Source organism: Siphateles boraxobius, unplaced genomic scaffold (assembly GCF_051911475.1).
Source record: "Siphateles boraxobius isolate OS27281-9 unplaced genomic scaffold, OSU_SipBor_1 101, whole genome shotgun sequence".
Lineage (NCBI taxonomy): Eukaryota > Metazoa > Chordata > Actinopteri > Cypriniformes > Leuciscidae > Siphateles > Siphateles boraxobius.
This window is the reverse complement of record NW_027508702.1, coordinates 256,302-268,157: the sequence shown is the minus strand read 5'-3', so window position 1 is coordinate 268,157 and position 11,856 is coordinate 256,302. Positions and strand designations below refer to the sequence as shown.

At 38.3% G+C, this 11,856-nt stretch overlaps 1 protein-coding gene across 1 annotated transcript; it reads left to right on the top strand.

The window, feature by feature from the left end:
* Positions 1-1,163: 1,163 nt before the first annotated feature.
* LOC143752196 (sialate:O-sulfotransferase 1-like) lies at positions 1,164-10,594 on the top strand. The gene is made up of 8 exons (XM_077245313.1): positions 1,164-1,688; positions 1,780-1,894; positions 3,957-4,141; positions 6,017-6,138; positions 7,176-7,347; positions 7,420-7,584; positions 8,521-8,721; positions 10,044-10,594. The coding sequence occupies exons 1-8, from the start codon at positions 1,304-1,306 to the stop codon at positions 10,394-10,396; spliced, it is 1,698 nt and encodes a 565-aa protein (XP_077101428.1). The 5' UTR covers positions 1,164-1,303; the 3' UTR covers positions 10,397-10,594.
* The last annotated feature ends 1,262 nt before the right edge of the window (positions 10,595-11,856 follow it).

Below are 11,856 nucleotides of genomic sequence, written 5' to 3'. Positions count from 1 at the left end.
TGTTTGCTTGGCTGTTTTTATTCGTAGAGTCCTGATTGGAATCTGTTATATATTAGGAGATAACATTGTCAAAATTATTGATCTAGTAGCTGTTGCCTTTAAGGGATTTTAAGGAATATTCCTGGTACAAATAAGTTAAGTTCAATTGACAACATTTGTGTCTTTCTTTTATATACTTACTTCCAATTTTTGGAGTATTAAACAGAAATGTGAAGCTTACACTGTTAAATAAGCAATTACATTATTTCTTCTGATAAAACTTTATTATTTGAGCTGAAAGGTTCATAATTTTTTACAATCGTTTACAATTTTAGTGTTAATGGCATTGTGTTGTCCTGGCAATGAAATTGTAAAATTGGAACTTTACACTAAAATCATACTATTGCAACATTAAGCATTTACAATTTGGTCCCTTCATTCACTTCCATTGTGTGTCACTGTAACAGTTTTTTTTTTAAAAGGAGGGTCGAGCGCATATTAATTTCTGTGATAATCTATATTACCATAACAACTGAGCATGTATTGAATCCTAAATATTACTAAAAGTTAGGCTATACTAATCAAAAACGGTAAAAGATTTCAGTTTCGTGTTTTGGCAAAACGTCAGATTTCCTCAGACACTGAGTTATTTTAGAAGCTGTGCTATACACTGACGAATCTGCACTGGATGTCTTCTCTCTTTCTGCAATATGAATGAGCTCCTTGATCTGTGATATGAAGTTCAGCAGGATGGACAGCTCTTTCCTCCCACAGGCAGAATTTTTTTCCAGCACATCACTCTGATGGACAGACAACTCACATCCCATAAAGCACCAGGCACAAATGAAGACCAAGAGACACAATTCAGCGATTCCTTTTTAGGTGATGTTTTCATAACTCACCTGTGTTTCTGCAAGCAGGTTCTCTTCAGTTTTCAAAACATGTTTAATAAATCAAAAGGGAAAATGGTAATTGGACTCTTATTGATTCATCAAAAACAGCTCATTAGCCCCAAAGGGCCGAAGCCTCTATGAAGAAATATGACAAGTGGTTCACATATTTTCCTTTGAGTTGTTTGAGATTTATCGTTCAGATCTGAGAGAAGGGACGTGTTTTTATCCGATTATCTGATCTTGTATTCATACTGACAGGCCTTTTCTATTTATTTTAGGTCCTGTGAACTAGTAGATGATGTAGACACCAAGAGCTAAAATCTTCTGTAGAAGATGATCACAGCACCTTCTAGAATTCTCATCTTCTCTTCAGTTGCCCTGTATAAGTGTAAGGATCTTGTTTGACATCCATCTGGATGGTTTAAACCAGAATGGCCAAACAATCCTTTTTAAGGAGAGCTCAATTGCTCCTGTTTTTTCTGGGTGTGGCTTACATCATGGCAGGAAGCGTGTTACTGCTTCAGCGCTCCAGTGTGGAGACATTTCAGAGAGAAACGGATACCATGGCGCTCCCTTCCCTACCAGCGCCACCTAGAGCCCTGGAAGTACCTTCTGCCAGGTGGTTGTACAGGAGGAATGTCATCCAGGAGATGGAGAGCCAACCTCTTGAGCAGACAGGCAATATAATGGACCAAAAGCACCTCATATCTCGTAACCTGGAAATCAGGCATCTGAGACGCCACTGGTTTCACGGTAATGCTGAACAGAAAAGATCTTCTAAACATAATCTGTCACACAAGGAAGCCAGACATAAAGGTAGTGTTTATAAAATAGAATTACTCATCGTTAATGTACGATTTTTTATAATTATTCTAAACTGTTTATATTGCTTTTTGTTCCCAACAAGGGACCTACATTGGATGTTTTATAAACAACGAAACGGAGCACGCACTCGGCGGGACACTTCTTTATGATTTCCGTAAAATGACCAGCGCCTTGTGTCAGGACACCTGCTCAGAGAGGTAACGTCTGAAGATAAATGAAAGAAACCCTGTTCTTTTAGAAGAATGCGTTCAGTGTTTATCCACAGAAGCGGGGGCAGAATGTGAGCTGGCTGATGTGACTGACCTGGAGTCCATCCAGAGAAAGAGCATTAAAAATGCTTCAACCATTTAAAATGACAGAAATTCCATTCTAAAATCATTATTTTAAAATACAAAAAGTCAATATAAAAATATAGATTCACTGCTCAAAATAAAACAATGCTTTATTTAGAAAATGCACAGGTACTTTTTGATCTTTTTACTTAGCAAAGCAGGGGTAGGCTATTACCAGTGAATATTTTTAGGTAAATAACTAGAAGAATAGCAAGACTAGACGAACAGCAAAGTGCAGTAAATGGTTGAAACCAGTGTGTTAGCATGATAATAAATTAAAATAATATTATAACAAATATCAGTTTGCAACATTAAATCAACAATCACTGTTTTTGTACAACTAAAAAAAAATAACAAAGTGGCTGACCTTGCACATTCAATTTACAAATGTCTGCACCACCGCTTAAATAAGGTGGATAGAATGAGAAGTCCCACACCGGGGAACAGTTTGGAATTATTAAAAATGTTTATGTTATTTGATCAAAATACAGTAAAAACAGTAATATGGTGAAATATTATTATAATTTGAAAAAGAAACTTCTTTCTATTTTGATACATTTTAAATTGTAATTTATTCCTGTGATGGCAGAGCTGAATTTATCAACTATTGCTCCAGTCTTCAGTGTCACATCATTAGCTATAGTTAACGTGAAGTTATAATGAACAAAACCTTTACAGCATTTATTAAATTTGTTTACATTCTACATATGCTAATCCATTTTTAACATTTAAAATTGCATCCGTTAATGTAATTTTTAACATTGCAATAGCATTAGTTAATGTATTGTGAATAAACAAATTAACAATAAATTATAAGCATATTTATAAATTAGCATTGACATAGATTACTGCTGTAAAAATGTTATTCATTGTTAGTTCATCGTACTTAATGCATTAAAGGCACACTATGTAGTTTTTCAATCTTCATAATATATTTCCAAGACATGAGAGATGGTACATCGACTTACAATAGGTTAAATGACACGTCTGCCATAGCCTGACAGTGTCTGTATCGCTTTTACTGGCACTACGTAACTTCGGTGTTCCGGGTAGTAACCGGAGCACAAAAAGAACTACAAAATTTGACTGCTTTACGGCATACCTCACTTCCCCCACTTCCTCAAATTCTGACATGAGAGCCCAACTAGCGTTTGTTTGCCGCCTGTATGTTGTTGTCATGGCCGAAGCAGCAACTAATACGAAGAAGGCAAAGGTTTTGTCGGAGGAGACTAGAAAGAGAGAAAGGGAGAGTGAGACATGAGTAAACATCGGAGCTGCGTTTTCAGAATCGCGAAAAAAAACGAAGAAAGCGCAGTCGGAAGAGTCTAGAAAAAGGAAAGGAGAATCTGACAGCGCGAGGAACCGGACAAGAGTCCCACTCGCTCAGGCTTTCACTGTTAAAGTTGATTCCTGCGATTATCATGAGAACAGTTGTCAATATCTCACATAATTATCAGGACATAAATAAGCCTACACGTTGTACATAGTGTAAATGAGCGCAATTTGCAAACTATTATATTATTATAAATTGCAATAATCATGTCTAACGACATCGTAACAGACATTGTTACGAAATAATGCGACGTACATGTACCTTTATTGATGTCATCTGGCATTTAGGCTCAGGTAAGCCTAACGCGGTAAGCTACTTTAATATTATAAAGTGCAGAGGTCGTGAGTGCAGATACGCTCTGCGTGAGTGGTGTTTACAACAGTAACGTTAAATACAAGTACTCTACAGCGACTCTAGGGGGCGCTGTTTGACAAAAATGGAAATCCTGCATAGTGTGCCTTTAACTAATAAAACCGTATTCTAAAGTGTTACTGAAAAGACGAGATGAGACTGTTAGAGTAGAATAGAATTGAATAGAATAGAATTTACATGTGAATGTAAATTCCTCAGAAGTGAAGGTTTGCTTGTTTCCAGTGGGTTCCGGTACGCGGGGTTGGAGTTTGGAGCGGAGTGCCATTGTGGGAACCGGGTCTGTTCCCGCCGGGCTCGGGGAGAGGACTGTAATCTGGATTGCCGGGGAGAGAAGGGATATCCCTGCGGAGGGGTGGAACGCATTTCTGTTTACAGGGTTGAGGATCGTCTTCCAGGACAGAGAAGATGTGAGTCACATTAAAGCCTGTGCGATTTCAACAATCCTATAGACCCCTTTTGCACTGACGTCACAATCACGTCACGGCGTTAGCTGGAGGCAAAACAAAGTGAAAACTGGAGGCGGCCAATACAAACCAGCACAGATTCGGCTACATAATAAGCATCTTAAATTATTATTATCATTATTAAATGTCATCTTGTTGTGTTTCTGGGTGCAAGAATCACCTACAGGATCCAATTTGAAATGTTATCGCATAATGTTTTCTAAATTATTGTGATTATTTGTGAACCATCTAGGATTGTATACATTGTTGTGATTGATTGTGATAGACTTTTTGAAGAACCTGGTTAGAAAGAATAATCAAATACATAGTTAATTAATATAATTTTAATACATAAAAAATATTTTTATTTGTAGAAAATATTCACATCATTAAAATTGCACTGTAATAATGTCACTCTTTACATTGTAGTCTTCTGGCCTTGGCGCTGGGCAGGACCGCGCAATGTAACGTTGCCACAAGTCAAGACCATTCATCACATAGTTATAGGCATCTAAAGATTTATATGCCCTCAGTTTGTCTTTACGCTGGGATTCTCAGGCCACTCACCCGAGGTAACGTTAATCCTGTCAGATCGTCCATCCATTGACTGAGCGTGTATGGGCCAATCTGGTTCCGTCCGTTAAAATTAACTTTTGCAAATAACAATCGCGCTCCTGGATAGTGAGTGAGCTTGCACATTAAGATAAAATCTGATTTTCTCCCATCATTGTTAAAAAACAAGCTAAAAAAAATTGCAAACTAGCGTTAGTGAAGCGGCCAGAGGGATCTTTCTGCCTCCACCTAAGCTCCGCCCACATAAAAACGTCATGATGTTTACCAACTGAAAAGGGGTCTATTAGATTATTACAAATCACACTGTGCGACATGGATTTAATAAACTTTGGTACGACATGTACTGTATATATAGACTACAATGATGACACCTATTGAATCGTAGGCTACGACGCAAGTTGGTATAGAAGAATAGAACATCATCAGTGTGCGTTAGTGGTTGTTATGTCCCGGTGGCTTCCAAGGGATGTGGGACCAATAACAAATTTAATTTCCGGAACGGAAAGTCAAACTAGGCGACACACAAGTTCCCATTTTTTTACAGAAATTTATTATAATAATGCAGCAAACGCAACAGTCAGGGGACAACTAAGATAACTTTCAGGAAAAATAGAGGATGCTGCGAATTATGAAAAAAACGGTCACCTCTGAAACAACAAAAACAAACAAGATTAATACAACACGAACGGGGACATAAACAAATAGAGCTGGATGAATCGCACTTTGGCAGTTTTGGTTTTTATGTGCGAGATAAAAAGAGGAAGCGAATGAGGAGAATATGGATGTGGGGTCATGGCTAGGGAAAAGAGGCCAAATTGACATGCCAGTTTTGGTAAATGGAGCTGGAGGAAAGTAGTTTAGAGTCTTAGCGCCATGTCGCATTGATCAATACGCCATTTCTTGTTGCATTTTTATTGGCTAGTCAGTAGGTCATAGCAGCAAACACACTGATATACCACACATTAGGCAGAAGTATTACTGTAAACATGAGTGCAGTTCTGCTTGAATGGGCCACACACATATACAGTATAATAATTTTTATTATATTTTGTGAGTAATGGATTAGAGAAGATCTAGTTTAAAGGCCTGGAACCCTGTGCCAAAATGGGCATGGATGGAGAATGACTAGATAAGACAGAAAGAAGGTTGGAGATAGTGAGGGCTGCTTTTATTTTAACTTCATACGTCCTCTGCTACAGGACAGTGGGGGGGTCACCTGAGGCTTTGTACAAGATGACTTCTGTTTTTCTGTCCGATGTTTCTCAGACAGAACTGTGCACTACCACGGCTGTTTCAAGAGGCCAAAGAACTCTACCGCTGACTTCCTGATCCAGACCTCTGGGCCGACACACGCTCCTCAGCAGTGTATCGAGATCTGCACAGATCAGGTATAATTCACAAATGCTTGTATTAATCATTTTGTAGCAAATTAAAAGTGTATTTATTATTATTATTAAGAAGAAGAAGAATATAAAACAAAATAAAAAAAACATTATTATTATTATTATTATTAGGTGCCAATCACTGAAGATGGTGGAGTTTATTATTATTATTCATAATAATAAAAGTCTCCCTTTAACCCCTGCTTAATTCACACTGTATTTATTTAGATTAAATCTAGATCTGTCTGTTTGCACTATTCTGGATAAATTGAGAATCAAGATTTTTTTCCCCCTTTAAAATAGAATCAGAATTAGCTTTATAAGCCAAGTGTGTGAATGATTCTCCCACAATTACTGAATAATACAAAACTAAACTAAATAAGTAATTTACTGGAGGTTGTGAAAAATTGTTATTTGCTGCAATCTATTTAAAAATGTTTAATTAATTGAAAAAAAAATGTTTTTATCCGTTTGAATGATTCAATGTCTCGCTTGTAAAGACTTCACTTGTTTCATTACTGGATGAATCAGCGTTATTGAACAAATCTCTTGAAAGAATGATTCAATAATTTTTTTTTATGACAGTCACTTGTCGCCACCTACCGATGTAATGATGTAATTGATACAATCTTCATTTGAAGGATTAAGTTTCTTTAAAAAGGTGATATGCTGTATTTTAATCACTTCTGTAGTCATCAGTGTTTATATCTGAAATATAAATGTTTATCTCTGTACTCCTGTGATATGAATTATTGTAACAGAAATAATGATACTGTGTGGTTGAAAAGACTGTGAAACTGTTTTATGCCAATGCAGATTTGAATGTTCACTGTGATCTTACTAGTCAAAGATTTAATAGACAGCCGAATCGTTGTCATTTAGGAATAAGATGGTGTTTGAATCGAGATCGCAATCTTTAAACAATTAACCATGCTGCTCTAGTTTACAATAATCTAGCTGCCCATCACTGCTCATTACACATGATATGGTTTGTTTATTCCGATCTTTATCTGACCTCTGTAAATTGTGTGTGAACTTGTCAGGACCTGCCATTGGCCCTTTTGAGAGGTCAGCACTGTTTCTGCAGCCATGCCCCATTTCTCTTCACAATCCAGAAGAGTGAACAGGAACGCATGTGTGAGAGGGGCAACAAAACAAACCACACTTCCCCTTATGAACAGGACTACTACTGGGTGTACAGTACTCCCGTGTTAGGTAAAACATGCTACAACGTTTAACTTAAACTTCAAGAACTACTGCTGCAACAGAAAATATATTTTCTTTCAGATGCAACATGCAAAGAAAGGACATTTCTGCCCCAGAAGTCCAGGATCCTCGTTGCCCTGTCCAGCTTCCCAGGGGCAGGAAACACCTGGTTACGTCACCTGATTGAACTCGCCACTGGATTCTACACCGGAAGCTATTACTTTGACGGATCTCTGTACAACAAAGGTGAGAGTCCACTAATAACACGTGAAAGGACAATTCCAGCCAAAAATGAACCTAGTGCTAAATAACACATGGGTACCGAGTCGACCGTTCTCTGGGATGCGTTTTCATGATAATCGAATGTACCCAGTTTTAACGTTAGTTTTAGTTTAACCACAGATTAGCTTAAAACACTAGTGTATGGGGCATCGAATAAGTATGAATAAAAATCGCTAGTTAATACCAATAACAAGGCTCAAAATAGCCCACACTAACACACTAGCATAATGAGGGTCTCTACCTGCAAACCGAAGCATTGAGAACTTTGTAATTGTACAGACAGTTTAACGAACGGCGTTCGTGGTTTGACTGGTCGAGACTGTTTTCCAAAGATGGCTCCTGCTTATATACACGAAGTGTACTGTCTTTATAAAGTATCTTATTATTAAACTGTCTGTACATTTACAAAGTTCTCAATGCTTCGGTTTGAGACCCTCATTATGCTAGCGTGTTAGTGTGGGGCTATTTTGAGCCTTGTTAGTGGTATTAACTAGCGATTTTTATTCGTACTTATTCGATGCCCCATACACTAGCGTTATAAGCTAATCTGTGGTTAAACTAAAACTTATGTTAAAACTGGCTACATTCGATTATCATGAAAACGCATCCCAGAGAACGGTCGACTCGGTACCCATGTGTTATTTAGCACTAGGTTCATTTTTGGCCGGAATTGTCCTTTAAACCCTCCTCACTTTCACCCGTGAGATTTATTAGGATTCTGTAGGACTGAGAACATGAGCTCATCAGAAACACAAACACTTTTAGATATTGCCCCACAAGAAAGAAAATCTACACCGACACCTCTTAAACATCTCAATTGTTTGTCCTAGACTAGCAAGAATGAGAATAATTGAAAAACAAATGCAGACTCGTGCTTCTCAGATTTCTGCCTCTCTGTAGGTTTTAAAGGAGAGAAGGATTACTGGCAGAGCGGGAGAGTCATCTGCGTCAAGACTCATGAAAGCGGCCAGCGAGAGATCGAAATGTTCAACTCTGCCATCCTGCTGATGCGAAACCCCTATCATTCTCTAATAGCGGAGTTCAACCGCAAGTGTGCCGGACACCTGGGCTACGCATCGGACGTTCACTGGAGGAGCAAAGGTGCTAATGATAGAAACAGCATTCTTACAGTATGTTCAGACACTTTAGAGCAGTGGTTCTCAACCAGGGGCCTCAGCAAACTTCAAAGGGGCCCAAAATTTTTACCAAATTTGAGTGCTCTACATTCACTAATCAATGTTTATATGTGAATAAAAGCCTAAATTAAATTTGTTCATCATAAAAAGCAATTGTGTCTCTTCAGAAGAAGGGATTTCAATAGAGGGACAGAAATCTCTCAGGTTTCAGTAAAAATATTTTTACTAGTGTTCCGAAGGTTAACTAAACTCTTATGGGTTTGGTATGACATGATGACAATTACATTTTTTCTTCCGCTGGGAATTCAAGCATGTCTTTGTGTCATTACGTCACATCTGTACACATTAAGAAGAGTCTCGGCTAGTAGGATCTATTGTGTGTGAGGAAGTTGGAAGTGGAGATTTATAGCCTTTTCTCACAGCACTTGATATAACTAAACTTATCAATTTGATAGAAAGGTTCAAACGACAATCACCAGTGACAACTGGAGATTCACCCGCTGTAAAATGCAAAAGACTTCGGACTTCGGATCGGCTACAGAAAAAAAGAGACTGCAATCGGGCCATGCCGAAACAATGATAATATATGAAGGGCATTAAATGTAGTCACACGATGCTGATGTTGTTATCATTAACAATTTGAGAACAAAGTATAATGTGCACGGGTTTGACGTGATATGATAAGCGATCATTAGATTTAATCAGCGCAATTTACTGCAATGCTTTATTCCCTCAGTTGGTCAGAACAAAAGTGGATGTTACTTACTAGTTCAGAGGACATTTTCCGGTGAAAATGTATATATTGATCATACTTCCATAAAGTATAATCTGTCAATCCGAATGCCGGTATCCACACCGGCGGCGACTGACAGCCGCACATTCTCCTCAAAACATTGTGTTCATCCGCGCTGTGCCGTGCCGAGGCACAACCCACGTAAAGCTGATAATTCCGCGAGTAACTGCAATTGCAGATTTCGAACAGAGATGGCGACGAAGAGGAAAAACTACGTACTGCAGCTTTAAATGCTCATATTTTTTATTTTACATTTTGAATTTAATGTTTATATTTTCATTTAGAAATAATGGATTCAAATTATTGTTATTTTATAGCCATATTGATATAATATAAATACATCACAAATTGTGCAGCCCTACAAACAAGGACAGCCAACCTGAAATTTAATTTTAAATTTTGATTTTTATCCTAAATACAGTCCTAGCTTTGAGCATGTGGGAGATGCTAGTTCATTTGACTATAATGCTGTTTTTTGTTTTGGTTTTTCACAGAATGGTCTGAGTTTGTGGACAGCTATTCAACCTGGTGGGTGTCTCACGCTCTGGCCTGGTTGCGATTTGCCCACCGCCTGCTGGTGGTACACTTTGAAAATCTTCAGAAAGATCTAGTCCCTCAGTTAAAGACTATCAGCGCTTTCCTGAACATCAGCATTCCCGAGGAAAGACTCCTCTGCACAGAGAGCAACAGAGACGGCCTTTTCAAACGCTCGGGATCTCGTAGCTTGACCTTTGACCCCTTCACCCCTGAGATGAGAGCTCGTATAGACGAATACATCCACACAGTAGATAAAGCTCTCAGAGACAGAAGCATCAGCGGCCTACCGCAGGAATACATGCCCAGGTGAGGGTACATGAGTGCAGCTGCTGCCCCCTGCTGGAGGGAGGACACAGAACCACAAAGTGCCTGTGTAAAAAACTACTGAAAAAACTATCTCTCAAAGCCTTTGAAATGCGGTTTGTTTGTCTGTTGTTTTATTTGTGATTGATGTCTTATTGGCAGTGTGTTTAGTATGTGTTATCATTAAACTGATTAATTCTCATTGTATCAGTTTCAGTCCATTTTAATATTATCCTCAAATAGACGGCCACCATTCAACCCGAAAAAAGTCATATAACCATTCCAATAACTCCGTAACTGTTCAGTTAAGCTAAAAAAACTGCATAGCTCCCCTTTAATAATTAAAATCCAATAAGTATATATTTGACAATTACTGCTTGTCAAATGTGTTTCTGATGTGTATTTGGAAATTCAGGGTCAAATCATCTTCAGTTGACATCAGGGAAACATGTTCCTTCATAAACTAAGATAAGACATCTTGCCCTTGTATGACAAACAGTCTGTGTCCTTCAGTCATTTTATTACTATAATGAATCAAAAGTAAAAATCTTAAAGGCTACAGCACTAGCATGAGCTAATATCAGAACTAGAATTAGACAAAAGGAAGAGCAACCCTGGATTTACTTGAGAGCAGAGGCCAAAACATAAGTGCTGAACATTAATTTGTACACAAAACCACAATCATAAAAGGAGAAAATACAATTTTCAGCAGGGTTTGACTGGATAAATATACCTGCCGATGTACTATAAGCAGAACTTCCTTCTTTCTTCACGGTGGAAATCAGGAAGACGCCCATTTCCAAGTCGAATGTTTCAGTTTTCAGATCGTTAGTTGGAACATTAGCGCTTAATGTCACTGCCGGCTGAAAGAAAAATGCTGTGACTGCAGAATTCTTTTGTGAAAGACAGTTCACACATCATTTACAGAGAAGCCAAAAGAGCTGTTCGCAGAGGACCAGCATGTTCCTATGTCAATCTGTTTTAAATTGTTTATCTCTTTGATCTCAATGTTGCAAACTTGGCATCTTGATTGAACTATATTCAAATGAAATTAAAGCAGGTTTTAAATTATTCATTAAAGCAACACCAAGGAACTTTTCCTCTGCGGTCGCCCTACAGGTTGGAAGCGGAATTGTCCATTACCGCTGTCGTAAATAATTTAGCCTACCGCAGCCTACTGTCGCACGCGCACGCTCTCTGTTTATCCAGCACCGGCTTTGGAATCAACAGTGGCCACAGACAAGGTAGAGTATGATGCATGATTTTATGAAAGACATCACAAACGAAGAAAAACTATGTATGCCGTAAAGCAGTCGAATTTTGTAGTTCTTTTTGTGCTCCGGTTACTACCCGAAACCCGAAGATACATAGTGCCAGTAAAAGCGATACAGACACTGTCAGGCTATGGCAGACGTGTCATTTAACCTACTGTAAGTCGATGTACCATCACAAGGGTCTTGGAAATAT